Below are 20,315 nucleotides of genomic sequence, written 5' to 3'. Positions count from 1 at the left end.
ATACTGAAATAAAAAAATAAAAATTAGAAATAATTAATCCATTCCGTTTCCTTGTTTGAAGTAAAATAATTCCAAATTGCTCCACCTGATATTTAATATTCCTATTCCTAATATTTCCTTTATTGTGCGCAGGGCCCTAAGCTCGCGAAGGGGGCGAGCGAGGATTGAAATTCTGCGAGAAAATCGGATGGCAAATCTGTTCGAAATTTTCCTCGTACATATTTTGCAAAATTAATTTGTACAAGTGTACTTTGTAAAATAATGCGGCTTTCGATAACACACTTAGATAAAAATAATATGTAAGAAAATAACCATTTCCTGTAATTTTCTTTTTATCTTACGTTAAATACAATTCCTTTAAAATTATTTCATTGCGTCATAATTTTAAGAAATTTGTAATTAAAATAGTAAGAATGGGCTATTGCAATATATTTTAGCATATGTTGTAAAGCTATACAAAATATTCTCATAATTTGATCCTTAAGGGAGTTTTTCAAATAAACACACTTAAATACAAAATCATATATGATTAGCTGTCAAATAAAAAAGATTTAGAGTCTTTATGTAAGAAAATAATCATTTCCTGTAATTTTTTTATCTTACGCTAAATATAATTCGTGTTTTAAAATTATTTCATCGCCTCATAATTTCAAGAAATTTGCGATTAAAATAGTAAGAATGGGCTATTGCAATATATTTTATCATGTGTTGTAAAGCTATACAACGTATTCTCACGATTTGATCCTTAAGGGAGTTTTCAAAGAAACACACTTAAACATAAAATCATATGATTAGCTGTCAAATAAAATTGTAAAGCTATACAACGTATTCTCACAATTTGATCCTTAAGGGAGTTTTCAAAGAAACACACTTAAATACAAAATCATATGATTAGCTGTCAAATAAAAAAAATTTAGTCTTTAAAAATTCTCTATTTAACAGCCAATTGCGTGTCAACATTGTGTGTATCTGTGTTTTCTTACTGAAAAGCTCCCTAAAATTCACTGTCAAAATACTAATTACTAGCAGTGAATTTCGGAATACGATCCCCGATTTGCGATACAGCCTTTACGCGGCGAGTTCGCCACCTAGATAACGATACGCAATTCGTGGCCGTCACTTGCGCGCCGCGCACTCGGCATCGGTGTGACGAGAGAGTGAACGTATTCGGGAAATAAACAGAGTGCGGCGTGTGTAGTGGTGACAAGAGCGCGCGTCCAACAACCATGTCGTCGCCGAATAAGAAGGCAAAAGAGTTGGAGGATCCCGGCTCGGGCGAGGGAGACGCGCGCGATTACGACATCGAGATACAGAAGACCCTCGAGGAGATCGACGGCTGTCAGAATCAAATCGATGGCCTGAACGAGAAGGCCAGCGACGAGATCCTCGAAGTCGAGAAGAAGTATAACAAGCTGCGTAAACCCTACTTCCAGAAGCGCAACGACATCATCAAGAGGATACCCAACTTTTGGGTCACCGCTGTATCCTTTTCGAATGACGTTTCCGCGAATCCGAGAAATCGCTTTGACGTTTCTCTCGGCGATGCCGGCGTCCGCCGGCAACCGCCGCCATCTTGCCTACTTGTATACGTGCGGAAGCGTGTATAACCGTATTGCGATTATGCGTTTTATAATCACATACGCGTATACATTAATTGTCAGATTAACGTTACCGATATTTCGATAATTACGACGGCGTCCTTGTCGTCGCGATAACACGCGATGATATATCACAGTAGAATTTTTCGATATCGCATAAATTAGTAACACCAACTGTAATCTGTATATGTCGTCGATAATATAATGGATTAAGTGTGTTAAGAATAACAAGGCGGTATTTTATTAATAATTATTATGTTAAATTGATCCAGTAATATATTTTTCCTTATAAGAAATTTAGTTCGTAAACAACAAAGAAATAGCAGAAATATTAGAAGAAGACGAGGAAGATGCACTCAGATTTCTAAACAAATTAGAAGTCGAGGAATTTGAAGATATCAAATCTGGTTATAGAATTAATTTTTACTTCGATGAGAATCCATATTTTGAAAATAATGTTTTAACGAAGGAATTTCACCTAGGATCTTCCGGTGAGCGCATTTTTTGTCAACTTTCCGCCATTATTAATTTATTGTTGTATAGAAATCATAAGTACGCAGTGACTTGGAAAAAGTATAACTTACAGTTTAATAGAGTATCGTAGTTGCGATGAATCTCCTGCTATTTTGCAGGAGATCCAGCATCTCAAAGTACACCCATTCGTTGGAAAGAAGGTGCAGATTTAACGAAGAGAGCAAAAACCAAAGCACCATTGAAAGGGCGCAAAAGGCCACTCAAACACAGATCATTCTTCGACTGGTTCACGGATCATGGAGATCCAAGTTCAGATGAGATAGCTGAATTAATTAAAGATGATATGTGGCCTAATCCATTGCAGGTAAACATTTTTTTACTTTAAACATATATTTTATTTGTTTATATTATAAGATACGAGATATTGTTCCCAATGTATTATTTATCATGATTTCATGGATTTTAGTATTACCTGGCCCCAGATATAGATGTCGAGAATGGTATCGAAGGAGATGGTGAAGAATGTGAAAGCGAAGAAGAGGAGGAAGAGGAGGATGGCGCGGATGATGGTGATGAGGGAGGAGAAGGAGAGGAAGGAGATGACAGTATAGTAGTAGTCGAAGATGATGTGGATGAGGATGATGATGAAGAGGAGGCTGTGAATGATGAAGACGACGGTGTAAATGAAGAGGATGATTTATTGGTAGATGACGAAGTAGATCGCGAAGGTAAAAAATAGTATATTACTGTGCATAATACAATTAATAAAAATAAATGTACTATATAGTACATTTAATATTACATAGAAGTTAATTTAATTGTGTTACAGAAGGGGAAGAACCTGAATAGAGTCGAAATCAGATTTCTAACATCATATTTCACAGTGAAAAGAAAAAAAATGAATGAAATTGTGTGCACCGAATCAACCGAGAGCAAAGAAAGTCTACTGGACTGAAAATATGCCATATGAATAAATCTCAGGACACATTTCTTTTTTTTATAAATATATATATGAAAATAGGAAGGCAGAGAATATTTAGGGAATCTAGATCCTTTCCATTGAGAACCTATGTATAAAAATACAACATTTGTTAAGATATATTGAAAGTGGTTTGAAAGGAAAGGGTCTGGATTAAGTTAGATAGGTTCCACTCTTGCATTAAATCTAATCAGAATGTAACAAATTCTTCCTCAGTTATATTCATATGGCCTAGTCGTCGTTCTCCTATAAAATGTGCGACAGGGAAATATTCGCCTGGTTCTTAATATTGCGGATTCACCGATAAGTTAAGATAAAGTAGAACGAGACACTAGGTGAGGAGTTCCATTTAATTGCTTTCTCGTGAAAATTATTCTTTAGATATGACTTCCTGAGCGAGGTGTCATAAGTAGAATTTTTGAGAGTGACAACTGTATCTTTCGCACATAAAGTACACAAACCTTTACACCACTTATCGTCTTATTATTATTTTTAGATAAAACAAATAATAAAATGACAATTTTATCTTTTGCTATGATCCAATCAACTTATTTTACAAAAAATCATTGTTGCAAATTTATTACTCTAGAAACGACTGTTACAATATTTTATAAATAATTCATGATTGTTACCAATTTACAATCTATTTATATCACTCTTACATACCATTACAAGTTTTATCTCATTTTTATTTTATCCGACTTATTTTTATATGATTTTATATTCTGATAATGTGTATAGTAAAATCTGTAGCAGAGAATTTATAAGTTACACATTACAAATTTGTGCTATTAGTATATAATCTTGATATCACATTACAATGTTGTCTCCAATAAACGAGAATGCATAGAACTTGTATATTCATGTGTTACTACTAAACTTATTATTCAGCCTATATGAGATAGAACTATTTTGTTATTTGTTATTTTAATGTTTAAGTCTGAATATGCAACATTTTTACAAACTAATAACAATATTCGTTTTAATAATAAATGTCGCTGCATTAAATTTTAATGCTTCAAGCATAATTCTTGATAAAAGATTGCAATATATGTAAGATCATCTATTTTACTACTTATGAATTAATGAGAGAATGTACTTTGCATCAAATCCTATTCTCAGCATGAATTTATTGAATTATATAATTATCTCAAAAATTTTATTACATGTGAGTATAATATATATTTATATAATAAAAATATATATGATAGACACAATGGCGTATTTGTCACGCTCAAAAAGATACTTTGATCCTATTTCACCTCGTTCGCGTTCTTCCACACTTCGTGTCACGATTTACTCATCGTCACGTAAAATAAGTGTATTTCGTGAACATTTCTCACATTTGATACATTATGTACTTCTAATGGTGATTTCATTCTATGAGATTATCGTATGTATGACAGAGATATAAGGTCAAGCGTATAAAGTCGCGGCGATGTTCTTTACATCTCCTATAGTCGACGTTACAATAGGGAAGAAAGCGTAATCGATGCAAGTTTGTCGGTTACTATCACACCTATATCAATTAAACTCGCGACTCTCATTCATCACCTTGCATTCTTCGAAGTCTAGGGAGAAACAAGTAATTATTACGTCTCGAATAGAAAGCGTTGGTAGTCTCAATTTGATAAGATAAGCTATAATTGTCTAATTTTAGAGCAAAGTACAACAGCGATTATTTTTAAATTAAGAATACGCGTTGTTTCCCATTCTATGAATACGATTCTGTCAGTATTTATTAGATTAATACGTGTTACCCGCTGACACATGTGTGAAAGAAAGGAAATATTGTCAAAATTATATAGAAATAATAAGACCAATATAAGATTCGTATTTTACCATTAGATCCTTGTGTATTTATGTATTATATTTACTGATACCTATTAATATTAATTCGATTGGTTGTGTCTTGTGTAAAAAAAGCTCCTTCTAGAAATCGACGAGTTGTAATACATTTCTTTTTATCGCGTATTTTCTTTCACGCGCGGAAATATTATCCCGGGAACTGTCCGAATATATGAAAACGATTCTTTTGTCTAATACGAAGCATAAATGTATAAGTGAGGATGAGACGCGAGGGCACGAGTGTAAACCTCTTTCATGTCAGACGGACGTGCTAGTGTGTGTGTTACATAATCGTGCAACAAATCAACCGAATAAAGTTGACAGTTTGAGATACAAACGAGTTTTAATAATCGTCCATTAATGGTATATATGTAAAAGAGTATGCGTGCGAAATAAATTTCACGCTGCGAACGATATTTATAATAACATTGCCGCAGTATTTAATTATAATTATAGAAAGCTTCGGCAATCTTGGAATCGTATTGAATTTTTTTTTTTTCCGGCGATTATAATATCTTAATCTTTTTTAAAGACCTAAAAGTCTTTCGCTCTCTGTTTTTTTACGATATTCTGATAGCGTGGGAGCTGCGACCACAAAACTGTCGGCGCTCGGAAACGCGGAACAGGAAGCGGTCGACCAAATAAACTTTGCTCCGAAACCCTTACGAGGCGCGTCAACCATCCGCCCTTTTTTTCCCCTCGTGAATTATCAAATTGTTCGCTTTTTATGTCAACACGCATGATCACACGCCGTTCCCGTTTGCCTGGCATTCTTATTACAAGCAGACCAAGCACATGCTACTCGTCCTCGTCATTACGGCAAAAAACCGCCACTTCAGGTTCGAAGACGCGGCTGTGTAATAAGAGGCTAACGGCAAACTTGGAGGACGAGGCGTGTGCTTCTGGCGGTGAAACGCGGGATTTTTTTACAATACATGACACTGTAAGCCGGGGTGTTACGCGTGTCACGGTCAGCATCAATAACGCTGTCTTGATAGTGAGTGATGCTCTGTGTCCTGAATAAGGATCTTTAAATGTATAAATTGAGGCGATTATTATAAAACAGTAATTACTACAGACTCATAAATCGATACTTTTGTTATAATATTATTAATATTTACGAATAGAGTCCTGATGTATCCCACAGTACTTCTTTCTCTAATAATCCCTCCGCGATAGTATACATGCTAAAATTTAATAACAAAATTATTCAAAGTTAAGGACGAAAAGTTATACGATTTTTCGGAATTAATAGTTTATAAATAATAATATTACTTACAAATAACAGTTTATATACGGATTATAAATTTCCCTTTGGAGGCAACGTGCGCCTGGTGGATGGCTACGAAAATTCGCACGACAAGGGGGCCACTGTTGAGGAAGCTCTTTGGCAAAAAAAGGTCCTTTGTGCCGCGGCCAATGGAGAAGAGCAGAAGAGCTGCGGAAGAAACCACGAGGACGACGATGTTGATCCAGAAAAGGTGGTGGGGCCGCCTCGTATTCGCGAGTCTGTTATATGTGTGGGAAGAATCTGTACGAACATTTAAAATTTAAAGCCTTGTACTTATTATATAAATAGAATATCGGTGAAAGATCAGAAAAATTACGGTAAAAGTATTTTTAAATACATTGATCGCTACATGTGTATATATATTATGTGTACTTTTAACAAATTATATTTAAGATATATCTGCTTTTTTTTAATAAAACTGTCAGAGTAATTCCGAGTTTCTTCTTTAATTATTTTCACACATCTAATCGGAGTACAATATGTACCGAGGATTTTGAAAATGATCGAGCTTCTGTCTACGTTTCTGTTCGAATCACGCTATTAATCAACACACATAGAATGCTGTAAATGTATCATGTACGTATTTGTATCTATCAAGATAGAGAGACAGAAAGAAAAAGAGAGAGAGAGAGAGAAAGACGGGAATCTCATCTTACTACGCAACGGCGCTGAGACGAAGGAAGGAGGATGAAGACGAAGGGTAGAAAGAGAGGCTCCGACCTGCGAGGGAGATGTACAAAGGTACAGATGACAAAACCAAAGTGCCGGCGAACCAAATGCTTCAATGCAAGCTGAGCGCTTGTCCGAGACGCATCCGGGCGAAATCGACTTTAGTCGAGAGCGATCGCTCACACGTTTTTCTCGAAGAAGTTTCAGCGCGAAAGAGAGGAGAGGTCCAATCGACGATTTCCTGGTGATAAAAAATATCAAATTGCGGTGTCCGATCGACGCGAAAAATTCGCGCGAATATAATAATTGAGTGGAAATCAATGAGGAAAGATGGCAGGATATGTCAATCTTGGTGCGTCCTTTATTGTCCTCCTCTTGGTGGTCCACCTGGAGCAGCTGATCCTGCACAAACGAGGTATCATTGTTAGTCCAGATAATGATTGATTCACCCAGAAAATTATTGAAGATTAAAAGAAAATTTGATCGATTTCCGCAAAGATATTCGTGAATTATAAGAAAAATACAATTCCTTTTTATTCAAGTTAATTTTGGCTTTTATAATATTTCTCACATACATACACATTTTTGACATAGAGATGATTATTTCTTTACATATAGATACCGCGTAATCTTGAAAAACATTAAATAAAAATAAAAATTAAATAAAATTAAAAACTTATTTTATTTGAAAAATTAAAATTAATTTTAATTTTTCAAATAAAATATTCGACTAAAGCATAAATTAAAATATCCAGAGCAAATCTTTTAAAAAACTATTAAATTCAATTTTGTACCGTCTTTTCTGTGTAGAATCACCGAATTATCGTTGCTGATATTTGCGATCAACTAAAATAATATATTATTGATGTCTTAATATTATATATATATAATATTAAAGAGAGATTACATGGGCACTTACATATACATAAACAAAATTATTCTTAAAAGAGTATTACTTTTGGCGATTTTATATATAATTTCAATTTTTTTCTTTGCAAAAAAAAATTTAAATTTGATTTAATGTTATATGTCTGCGATATACTCATTATAAAATTTATTATTAAGTTCAAACTTGTAGTAGTAGCTTTATATAATATCAAAAAGAATACGCGCGATGCCTATGGTGATATACGTAACACTTTCGTCGATTGATATAAATTAATTTTCACATTATATGATAGATCAGACAGATTGAAGGACAATTGAAAGTGCTATATTGGAGGAGCTCTCTAAGCTCTTCGTAGAAACGATTTACGTATTAGATTGATATATTTTGCAAGATAAATTATACGACTCACATCTATCAGCGAGAAAATGTTGCACGCCGTTTCTCCGAGAAACGAGATTTCGTCGCTGTTATCAGTGTGCAAAGCATATTTTTTCCACGCTAGTTTTCTCAGATAGATATCGATAGATTCATAATTTTCCTTGTACAATTCCCGACAGAATTATCGTATAAAAGAGCATTATATATTTATATTTATGAGAAAATATCATGTTCTTTCATATTTAAATTATTGTATGGAAATAATATATAAATAAAAAATAAATTTTTTACAAACATGACAAAAGGATCGAGAGAATGATAAGCTTAACAAAAGCCAAATAGAAGGTTTGACCTAGTTTGCCACTCTTCTAGAATCAAAGATAAGGCATTCGTTGTTTGAAAAAAAAGGAACATGCAGTTGCGCGTCTCTTTTTTGTCAATTTATAGTTTGATTTTAATATAAAATATTCGATAAAATAATCGATAAATTTTAATTTAATTAATTCCTATAAATGTAAAATATACTAAATTAAAATTAAATTCTCTCAATGGCATACTATTCTTGTCCTTCGCGAGCAAATTTACACACGTCTCGCTTATTCTTTATCGCTCGAAATAGCGGCGGTTGTCGAGGGAAGAATGGAAGCTCAGTTCAAGAAATGTTGCGATCTGGGCACTTCTTGGGCCCAGGAGGGCCTTAGGTGTGAAAAGTTTACCGGGCCGGTGGCCGGAGTGCCGAGGGTGGAGCAAGGTCTTTGCCTGGAAGCCGTAGACATCTGTTGCATTCGAGCCTACCACGAGCTGGAATGCGAGAGGGGAAAAGCCGACGCGCGTCAAGGTCTCGCGTGCGTAACAAGCACGAACGCCAAGTCGAGGACGTCCGGCCGCAGCGATCATCATCGCGACTGTTGCGAGGGCTGCAAGCTAGGTGATTTTTTTTTTTTTTACTAAATCTATAATTTATCTTGTATATGTATATCCTATAAACGTCAAAAAACTCGATGAACTTTTATTTTCGACGGATGTCCTCCTATCAAAACGTCAGGTATCCTCACGGGATCTATGGGTCAAGGATGCTCCTTCAAGAGTTTTTCGTTTGGTATACCATGGGATCCCGCGTTCTTGGAGTGCTGTCGTGAAGCGTCGCCAAGCTCGACGACGGATCTTACGAGCGAATCATCGAGCGAAAGCACCGAAACTGATCTGGATTTCTCGTCGTCCTCGTCATCGCCATCGCCATCATCGCCATCATCATCATTATCGCCATCGTCGCCGTATTCGACGTCGCCATCACCATCATCGTCTTCATCTTCTTCACCAACATCGCCTTCATTCTCACTGTCGGATGATGCATCCGCTACGGCGTCGGAAACCACATTCTCGATACCAACTCCAGGTATAATATGTAACTTATACAAAAAATACTCATCTTACAATTCGTCTGTAGGATATCTCCTTAATTTAAAATAATAAAATAAAAATTGTGAAAAATTTAAATTACTTACAATACTTGAAATATTTGTTTTATCAATAAATGTCAAGTCACGTATTCTGCGGAGCACATGGAAAGAGACATTGTTTGTAACTTTTTTCCCGCAAGCGCAACTTTAAATCGCACGTTCTGATTTTCACAGAGTTGGACGATATCTGTCGTCTCATGAAAGGCATGCTCTGCTCTGACATTTGCGTACCGACGCCGGGCTCGTATTATTGCAAATGCCGTGACGGCTTCACTTTGTTGGAGGACGGGAAGACTTGCAGGCAAGATCTGCCGACTGACAGGTATGCGAAAATAATATAGATCTTTTTTATTATAAAGGAAAGTGGATATAAAATACGGCGCTATCGATCAGATAACATTAAGGACATAAAGGATTGTTATTATAGTTAATTATTGACAATAATATATCGTAAATTTTCCAAAATATTGAAAATTAATTTTATTACCTTAGTCTCTGTTATTAATAATAAAAATATTAATGATGAAATTTTTGCTTTAAGATGCAAATCGACTCACCCCTGCGAACAACGATGCACCGACAATGGGGTGGCTGTTATATGCAGCTGTAATCCAGGATACGATTTGGCTAATGACGGACGTTCGTGTATTCCAAAGTCGCCCAAGGATAATAAGAAACCAGACGCAGACGCAGACGAGGATAATGAATTGTCGCCGTTGTGTCCATCGGGTTATCGTTATAATGCCACTAATCAGGTGTGCGATGGTACGTACATGCAATTTAGGAAAGTATAATCTCTCAGATTCAGGTAAGAGCAAGTGACGTATAACATTCAAAAATCATTATTTTATAACGTGAGTAATAGTTATATAAACGCGTCTCCTTGCCTAATGTCAATGCAATGCTAGCTCAGACTCGTCAATGTATTATATTTTACGTGCGTCACAATACTGTGTCGATTCTGTATCGCTATATGTTTTGCTGAAGCACTGTCATCTCTGTCTTGTACCTCGCTTGTGCGAATTGTGATTGAGAGAATCTATATCTCTCTCTCGATTTTTTTTTTATTTCGACGAGATTAATTGTTCTACCTCAATCGCGCTGCGCTATACTTGTTTCCGCGATCGTGCGATTCGCATGTGATTTTAACTCTCCGTCGACACCGATCCATCCACCAGACGTGGACGAATGTCTGGAGCGCGACGTGTGCCTCGGCGGTAGATGCCAAAACACCATAGGATCGTACGTCTGCATCTCGACGAGATCTGCCAAAAATGCACCCTACGAATCTTGTCCTCCGGGCTACCAATGGGAGCTACGTACAGGTGTATGCGTAGGTAGATATAATTAAAACTGTGTCTCTCTTATTTCGATAAATCTATCGCGCAAATCGAAAGTGAACAAATTAAAAATCAATATCATATTATGTTTTTTTTTGTCAGATATCGACGAGTGCACCGTTTTATCGGACGCTTGTGCCGCTGATAAGCCGTTTTGCGTCAATACGCAAGGTAGTTACACATGTCTGGAGATGACCGGGGTGAAATCTTGCCCCGCGGGATTCAAGTTTGACAGATCGTTGCAGCAATGCAGAGGTAATATCGCATGCATTGCCATCAGATAATAAATTTTAATTGGCAAAGTAATATTAATAATTTTCCTCGGAATTTTCTCTCTTCGTATCTCTTCTCACTTATCTTGTTAATCAGATGTGGACGAGTGCGTGGAGGCTATTCACAGCTGTCTGGCAGATGTTGAGCAATGTCGAAACACCGAGGGTGCTTACGAGTGTGACATAAAGTGCGAGGAAGGATTCACGTACAGTATCGGGTTGGGTGTTTGTGTCGGTAAGCGTTTATTCTCTATCGATGATATTCATTGAATTCTCTTTGCATGTATGTATGTACTCGACACGATCGTCGTTTCTTGACAAAGTGAACTTTTGAATTTAACTCTCGATCCCCTCCTACTAGGCAGGCATGTAAGAGCATCTCTGACCTGCATTTTTTTTCATCATAAAAGATTGATCGAGTACTCGTGAACAGTATCGTTCGATTAACTTGAAAGTGAATCTGATTGAATTTGATTCGCATCCACGGTGATCTCATTCCGCATGCAACTCCGCCTCATCCTCGTATCTCCTTTATGCATGTGAGTAATGAATTAACTTTAATGCTTCTGGTGATTAATATGGGATTAATTAATGTACGATAAAAAAATTATACAGTTGTACATACAATTGTTAAATTAATTTTATTTCAAAAATCTAAACTCGCAGTTACTTACGATAACGCAAGATCTTTTTGTTTCACGCATTTTCGGGTTTTCTTTTTAAAACTAAAACGAATTTTTTTTTAAATATATGTTACAACCTGCGTTTACGTACCTCTTGATTTTCTTTTAGACGTAGACGAGTGCATCGAGTCGAACAATCCTTGTCCCGATACCAACACGATATGCGTTAATACAGAGGGTGCGTATAAGTGTATGAAATCTCTCTCTTTGGCGAATCTACTTCCGCTTCCGCCAATCGAGAAAAATCTCACAAAGGATCTTGCCACTCGCCAAAAGGACATGCGACGGACTTGTTCCGCAGGGTATAAACCAGCAAACGACTCCGGAATGACATGCATCGACGTCGACGAGTGCAATGAACAATTGCACTCTTGCGAGCAGGACGAGCGTTGCGTTAACGAGCTCGGTAGTTACAGGTGTGAAAATATCGCGATATTTGCTAGAAAAATCAAAACAAAGAATCTTATCAGTTTATACTAATTTAAAAAAAAAATAGATGCGTACCAGTTGAAAATAGCAAGAATACATCCACTATGGAAAGCGACAATCAACGCGATGATCGACGTAGCCAGGGATACAAGTCGGAAGGAACGAGCGTTGTATCGCCGGTCGTGAACGAGATTGAAAACTGCAACAGCGGCTACTTTTTTGATGGAAAATCTCGCCGCTGCATCGGTGATTATTTTTTATTTCGAGTAATATTTTTGGATTTTGCGTTGTAATATCTTTCAATTTCGTGTTGAAAGTCATAAATTTATCGTAGTAAAAGAAGATAAGACGGTAATTTATTGTAGACGTCGACGAATGCGTCAACGGGATAGCGGCATGTGGAATAGGCGAGCGTTGCATCAACACTCAGGGCGGTTACCGATGTTCTCCGGCTTGTCCATCCGGTTTCCGGGCGCGCAACGATTCCCGATTCTCCGTCGATGAGGTCGAAAAATCTTGCGAGGACGTGGACGAATGCACGCTCGGCCTGCACACCTGCAACACGTTGACTCATTATTGCCTTAATACTAACGGCTCCTACGTTTGCGAAGCGTTCACCACTACTACCACCACCACCACTACTACTACTACCAAGCCTACCACGGCCGATAGCACAATAGCAAGGAGACCGTACATCGGTTTACGCAACAAAAAAATACACGTGTCCAGAAGTAGTCCCGTGAGCAACATATTTGTTCATCTGGCGAACGTAAATTTCTTAAAATTGTCAATTTAATTAATGTAACTCGTATTTATGTTTCAGAGCAAAGATCGTTATTGGTCCACGGAACCGTGTAGACTGGGATACAAAAGAGACGCGAACACGGGCTATTGCGTGGACATAGACGAATGTGCGGTTGGTCCAGGATGTCGTGATCACGAGAGATGCACGAATACGCCAGGAGGTTACGATTGCTCGCCCCTCTGCAGCGCCGGCTGGTATTTTAGCACGACGACGAGGGGCTGTCAGGACGTGGACGAATGTCTGTTAGGTCGGCACGATTGTCCTCAGAGTACGCACAGGTGTGCAGTCTTTAATTATACAGAATGTATTTCGCAGAGACTGCTACTGTTTCTACGATAATTAATTCTTTTTCTCGTTTACACTAATTTTTTAAATATTCCTCTTTGTAATAATTAATATCAGAATTTACAAATACCTATGTTTATAATTTTCGCAGATGCATCAACACCAACGGATCCTTCGTCTGTGAATTGATTCCGCCCTGCAGCCGCGGCTTCAGACGAGCCTTCAATGGCACCTGTTTGGACGTCGACGAGTGCTCCGAGAATTTGCACAACTGTCGGCTTGATTTGCATCAATATTGCATTAACAAAGAAGGCGGCTTCGAGTGTTTAACCAGGCTGCCCTCCTGCCCGTCCGGATACCAATATTCTTTGGGCACTCGACAATGCGAGGACGTCGACGAATGCTTGACCGGGCAATACAATTGTGATGCAAAGTTCTCCGAGAGATGTGTCAATCTGCCGGGTTCATACAGGTGCGTGAAATCTCGATTAGTTGACTGAAAATGCGGGTATTTTATCGACAAGTAAAATAATTTTAAAAGTATAAAAATATATATAAGCTATTAACTTTTTTAAAAAATATATGATATCGTTTTGCAGGTGCGAAAGATCTCCTCCTCCTCGTCAACGTCAACGGCCTGCTTGTCCTTCCGGCTATCGGTATCACACTCGCTTTCGCATGTGCACAGGTACACATCTAATAGTTTTTCAGAAAATTATATAATTTATAAATCTGTTTATAAATTGTAAAAATATTCAAAATTTCTATTTTTTTGACTGTTATATATATTTTGAACAATTATTTTTCTAATATATATTTTTTTCAATTATAACATAATATTATATAGAATTTGTAGAGCTCCCATATTAACAACAACTTCAGATATTTCTTATATTTTCAGAACTCGGCAAAACAATATCAAACCTTCTCAGGTTGCACTGCAGCATGTTCAAAAAAAAATTTCTCTAGGAAATGCATGGGTGAATTATGTTGTTGTCAATTTTTGAATATATGTATGATTATAATATGTATTGATTATAATTAACAATTGTCTGTGCATAAATACCGTATGACTAACAGAATTGTTTTATGTTTTGCCTTGTTTTACGCTATTCCTATTATTTTCAACTATGCTTTTTATCAAAGCTATATAACTTGAAAACATAATAATATTTATTTTGCGAGCAAATATATAATGTGCTTTATTATTCAATCTTAATTTTGAAAGAATCTGTCTTGATAATACTTTAGTTAAAATAGCCTGTTGTAACTAAGCAAAAAATGTTTTCAAACTTTGGACATCTGATAAGTGTTATATGTTTGGCATCGTAGATGTGGATGAGTGCGCAGAGGGACTGGACTCGTGTGGCGACGAAATCTGCTACAACCAACCGGGTGGTTACAGCTGCGCGAAGCCGCCTGTCCCTATCACCAGGAAACCGACCACGACTGCGATGCCGGCGCCGGCGAACCAAAAATGTATGGACGGCACCAAGTTCGTGAGAAACCGCGGCTGCGTCGACATCAACGAGTGCAGGGAACTCGAGGATGCTTGCAGTAGCAACGAAGAATGCGTCAACACCATGGGCAGCTACGTATGCACCTGCAAGACCGGTTTCAGGCGTGATAATCTCACGCAGGCTTGTGTCGATATTAACGAGTGTCAATTGCAGGTAACAATGATTTTAAATGTAAACATAGTAATGTCTTTTTTATCCGGAAGAAGATAAATTAGAGAATCGCATTATATCCCTTTCACCGATTCTAACATTTTTCTATCTCGAAGGAAAACGACTGTCTGCCGACGCAGCGATGCGACAACACGATCGGCAGTTACACGTGCACGCGTTTCCTGCCGTGTGGCACCGGCTATACCTTGAACGCCGCAACCGAGATCTGCGAAGATGACGACGAATGCGTTCTTGGTACCCACGATTGCGGACCTGGTTATCAATGCAGGAACACCCTGGGCTCGTATCGCTGCGATCGTATTCCGCGTATATCGACTCCGCAAGCACGCATACCGACTCCGCAGGCACGTACATCGCCGATGACGACGGCGCGGATCACTTCAACGACGACGCCAAACACGACTGGTCCTTGGACGAATTGTCCGCGCGGCTTCGAGTCCGGCTCAGGTGGCAAGTGTATGGATATAGATGAGTGCCAGATAACGCCGAATCCTTGCGGCAGATCTATGCAAATGTGCATCAACACTCTGGGATCCTATAGGTATGCAGCGATCGAAAATTATGTTAGTAATTAGAGTAAATGGATTAAAAACGCGAGAGGAAATTTTACAGATGCGCGTCCAGAGTAATTTGCGGACCCGGTTATACCCTGGACCCCGTGTCTGGACAATATTGCGTCGATGTGGACGAGTGTCGGGAGGAAACGCACGAGTGCGGCAAAGGACAAACCTGCGAGAACAGACAGGGCGGATATCACTGCATCTGTCCGTCCGGTCACGCGTCCGGGCCCAACAACGACTGCGTCGACATCGATGAGTGTAGCATTTACGGTAGCGGAATTTGCGGATCAAATAGTCGCTGTGAAAATACCGTTGGCTCTTACAAGTGCTTATGCGACAAGGGCTTTGAGAACGTCGGGGGTGCCGCTGGTGCTTGCCAAGTGAGGGTAATAACAACTCTTGTACCAAATTTGTAGCCTTTTTGCTGACAATAATTTGTAGCAAGCACTTGGCAATATCTGTTAGAACAGATGTGGCTGACTGGGTTTATTATCGATATAATATAATCCCAATCCTGTCGTTGTTATCAGATTTTAGATATTAGCTGAAGCAGAAATGAAACATGAAATCTTGCGAAAGAACAAAATACTCACGAATGCAAACTAATTTTCAATTATGCTTTGCGAATAAAGATCCCTTTTTTATATCTGTCACAGTTATAAATCACACGTTTTTAGAATAAAATTATATGACATATAGATATGTTATAATATAAAAATTACTTACACAACATTTTTTTTATTACGGTTGACATTTATAGGATATCGACGAGTGTGAGCGAACGGCAGGGCTCTGTCAGCACGTGTGCATGAATGTTTGGGGCAGCTATAGATGTGAAATCTTGCGAAAGAACAAAATACTCACGAATGCAAACTAATTTTCAATTATGCTTTGCGAATAAAGATCCCTTTTTTATATCTGTCACAGTTATAAATCACACGTTTTTAGAATAAAATTATATGACATATAGATATGTTATAATATAAAAATTACTTACATAACATTTTTTAAATTACGGTTGACATTTATAGGATATCGACGAGTGTGAGCGAACAGCAGGGCTCTGTCAGCACGTGTGCATGAATGTTTGGGGCAGCTATAGATGCGGATGCGAAGCCGGATTCAGATTAAATGCCGACAATCGAACCTGCAACGACATTGACGAGTGCACGGAATTCAAGGACGACAATCTCTGCATCGGCATCTGCGAGAACACGCCGGGTAGTTACGCGTGCAAGTGTCCCGATGGATATAGACTCGGCATCGACGGTCGAGCTTGTCAAGGTAATAATCTCTTTCCTCTTTGTGTAATTTATAAAAAAAATAGTAGAAAAAATGTAATTAATTATAAAGATACTGAAGATGAATGATATGTATGAGAAGAAGAAAGGGAAACGGAAGGTATAAATAATTTGTATAGTAATTATGTGGTAATTGGGGGATGGAAAGTGAGAGTCTCCGCTTACACGTGAGTCACGGTGTTGTAGCTTCGCGAGCGTATGCGTTCCACCTACACACTTATCCCGTAGTTAAGCGAAGCGGTGCAATTTGTACTTGACCCGATTTGCGAGGCGAACTGGGGCATCGCTTAGGGTCACCGGCGAGCACGAACGCGCGCTCCTCGCAATCTTCTCAATCTCGCGTAATCACGACATTCACGTCGGTGCGGTCACGATTTCGCCACGTGCCGACGTAAATCTAATTGTCTTTCAACGTGTGTGTTTGCAGATATTGACGAGTGCGCGACCGGTCAGGTCTGCAAGGGACCGGATGAGATGTGCCAGAATACCCGCGGTAGCTACCGTTGCAATCGAATAAACTGTCCCTCGGGATATCAGCGGGACACTACGAGGAAAAAGTATAATAATTTTTATATTGGAAATAATAAAGATTCAGGAAGCAATGTGCAAGTTTCTAATTTGCACAACTCTACTTGTCTTTATATTTTGATTATTGCAAATTATTTACTTTTGCTTTCGGTATCTTTCGATATCGCGATTATTTGCTCTCCAATATGATGCAGATAATCGATAAATGATTTCGCTAATTATTTGATAATAATAAAGTCACGCAAGTACCAACCAATTTGCAATTTCAGCCGCTGCGTACGCTCCTCAAGATATTGCCGTGTAAATGACCTGGCTTGCCTTCGGTCACCCTCGCATTATTCCTACAACTTCATCACCTTCGTGAGCATGCTGCCCCTTCCGCCGACCGGTCGACTGGAACTATTCACCATGAGAGGAAGCTATCAGCCCGATTCGACGGTACAATTCACCATGGCGTTGGTGGACGTGCGCGCACCACCAGGTATCACGCGCGCCACAGAGTCCTGTTTCTCCTTGAAGAGACCGGCGCCGTCTCAGGCGGTCCTGGTGCTGACGCGCAGCATCCCGGGACCACAGGAGATCGAGCTGGATCTCAGTATGGAGATCTATCACAATGCCGTGTTCATGGGGAGCGCCGTCGCCAAGATCTTCATCTTAGTCTCGCAATACGAATTCTGAGGAAGGATTCTTTGAATAAAGGTAAGATTAGTGGAAAGAGTACAGATTAGTAGAGAGATGGAAGATGATTGTAGAATAAAATGATGTAATTCAGTAGTACAATAATTGATTTTTTATTACTTCTTCTATTATACTTGAGAGAGAAATTAAAAGGAACAAAAATGTTATTTTATCAGATTATATCATCTTATTCTACACGACAATTTCTTGGAAGATACGGAATCTCTTCTTTCTAATTTTAAAGATTGTGAAGATCAAACATGCACAGGTTTTATCTTATTAAAGAATATAAATATTTTTCTTCCAGGAAATATAACAACTTAACATTTCAAACGATATATATATTTAAGCACTTAATGTACGAATTTTTTATTGTTTGCTCGTTTTTAGAGAAGAAAAAGAAACATTAAAATAAATATCTCGTACTAGTATTTCAATAGTAGATGTGTATAAAAAAACAAATTAAATGTACATATAAATTCTTGTAAGTTACATGTAAGGGACTTGGAATAAACTTACGTTAGATGTAGCATATGAAATTTCCAAGAACACATTTTGATGCTTTATCAAAATCGTAGCTTTATTAAATGTTTCACTAGCAAGATTCTTTTTCCTCTAACTTAGACAATTTGCTGTTGCGTAAAGTCCGAAACAACGGCTATTGCTTCGAATCAAATGCTTCGTTTCTCCTTTTCACAGAGGAGGAATAAAGCAACAACTCTGAGATCCTTAGTGTTAATTGCCGCTTAGTTGCATGAGACGCGTGTAACGCGCGTGTAATGCGATGTAAAAAAAACACCTTGATAAAAAATAAAATATTATAATATCACTGCGCTCTTTACATGTGACGACAACAATCGTCGTCGTATTGAATGCAAATAACAAACTCACCTGCGATGCAGCGGATTGCTATTATTACTAGTAAATAATTAATAATTGTGCTAAAGATAAAATTTCGGCTGTCGTTATCGTGACGCATAATACCGTCGATAGCGAACAATAGCGCGATATCATAATATAATCGTTAATAAAATAATATTTATATTTATATAATAATAATATAATAACAATGATAATCTAAGTAGCTAGTAATAACGCTATAATAATGCTATATTAATATATATATATGATAACAAGAAGTAAAACAATTCAGGCGGGACGCTTTGCGTACACCACACCGGAAAAATGCATATGATAAGATATCGATCTCATCGCTCGGAAATTTCTTCGACATCGCGCGCGTGGGCGATACGAAGAGACGTGATACAATGTTATTTGGAAATTTCATCGACGGTATATATGCCTGGGAGTGTCACTGATACAACGATTAATAATAATTAATTTGTGTAGCGGTTTCACGTAAGTGTATTCTCCTAATTAATTCGAGATGCATTTTAATGCGGTAAGAAGATTAAGTATCAACGTCCGCGAAGACAAATTCCAAAGCTGGACGCAGCCCGTCTGTTCAAGAAGGCACACCCCACGAGAAACTTTCACAAACTTCTATCTATCAGCGACAATAAACTTTCAACAAGCGTACGCGCAAATAATATATAAATAGCGTGTATTAACTATTAAACAGCCTGGATGCAGCAGCAACGCGTTACCACGGTGTAACAACGATGGCAGTGACACTTGTCGCTCGTCTTAAAACTAGAAAAGTGGAAAAAGGAGCGTGACTAGGATTTGCTAAGAATTTTCCGAGGCTTTTCGTACCCTCGCACCGAATAACACATACATGTACACACATACACATACACACACAGCAAGATGTATTTTGTGTTGGTCTTAAGTACCCGATGACAAACCGTATCAAAAGATACGCATAGGAGATTTCTTCTTATTACACAACATACGATAACACTGTACGAAATTAGGATTCGATTTCAAATTCATGAAAAAAAAAATCTGCCTTTAAAAGATAACGCAATAGAGACACACCCTATACACCTATTTAGCTACTGTTGGACTTTGCTAATCTTGTTGACAATCCTCTCTCTAGTTCTCTTTCAACTTTTGCAATGCACACACACAATTATCGCACGTCAGATCTATAACGATTGCGAAAATTATTTTTCAAACAACCCGATAATCCAAAATATGTCTCGAGAGATTAAAAAAAAAAAAAAAAAAAAAAAAAAAAGGCGCGAAAATTTT

At 37.9% G+C, this 20,315-nt stretch overlaps 2 protein-coding genes and 1 long non-coding RNA gene across 5 annotated transcripts; 2 read left to right on the top strand and 1 right to left on the bottom strand.

Annotated features, from left to right (window-relative positions):
* Positions 1 to 1,111: 1,111 nt before the first annotated feature.
* On the top strand, positions 1,112 to 4,893 carry LOC115233074 (protein SET). 2 transcript variants are annotated; one of them, XM_029803284.1, is made up of 5 exons: positions 1,112 to 1,481; positions 1,900 to 2,089; positions 2,231 to 2,436; positions 2,539 to 2,800; positions 2,902 to 4,893. In XM_029803284.1, exons 1-5 carry the CDS (start codon positions 1,227 to 1,229, stop codon positions 2,919 to 2,921), a joined length of 933 nt encoding a protein of 310 aa, XP_029659144.1. In that variant the 5' UTR covers positions 1,112 to 1,226; the 3' UTR covers positions 2,922 to 4,893. The 2 variants fall into 2 exon arrangements, with proteins under 2 accessions (XP_029659144.1, XP_029659145.1); XM_029803285.1 differs by having other exon boundaries at positions 1,113 to 1,481; positions 2,240 to 2,436.
* On the bottom strand, positions 4,739 to 7,050 carry LOC115233079. 2 transcript variants are annotated; one of them, XR_003883723.1, is made up of 2 exons: positions 6,911 to 7,050; positions 4,739 to 6,430 (listed from the first exon to the last, which is right to left on the bottom strand). It is a non-coding gene; the product is annotated as an uncharacterized LOC115233079 (long non-coding RNA). The 2 variants fall into 2 exon arrangements; XR_003883724.1 differs by having other exon boundaries at positions 6,847 to 6,977.
* LOC115233071 (fibrillin-2-like) lies at positions 6,974 to 20,301 on the top strand. The gene is made up of 21 exons (XM_029803277.1): positions 6,974 to 7,274; positions 8,746 to 9,054; positions 9,172 to 9,522; positions 9,761 to 9,908; positions 10,128 to 10,351; positions 10,765 to 10,923; positions 11,029 to 11,181; positions 11,296 to 11,433; positions 11,991 to 12,297; positions 12,378 to 12,556; positions 12,676 to 13,049; positions 13,134 to 13,393; positions 13,552 to 13,872; positions 14,000 to 14,088; positions 14,733 to 15,073; positions 15,187 to 15,632; positions 15,704 to 16,031; positions 16,683 to 16,935; positions 17,380 to 17,509; positions 17,750 to 18,179; positions 18,466 to 20,301. Exons 1-20 carry the CDS (start codon positions 7,190 to 7,192, stop codon positions 18,156 to 18,158), a joined length of 5,004 nt encoding a protein of 1,667 aa, XP_029659137.1. The 5' UTR covers positions 6,974 to 7,189; the 3' UTR covers positions 18,159 to 18,179; positions 18,466 to 20,301.
* The last annotated feature ends 14 nt before the right edge of the window (positions 20,302 to 20,315 follow it).

Source organism: Formica exsecta, unplaced genomic scaffold (assembly GCF_003651465.1).
Source record: "Formica exsecta isolate Colony F162 unplaced genomic scaffold, ASM365146v1 scaffold16, whole genome shotgun sequence".
In the NCBI taxonomy this organism is placed as follows: Eukaryota; Metazoa; Arthropoda; class Insecta; order Hymenoptera; family Formicidae; genus Formica; species Formica exsecta.
This window is presented reverse-complemented; position numbering and strand designations above follow the sequence as displayed.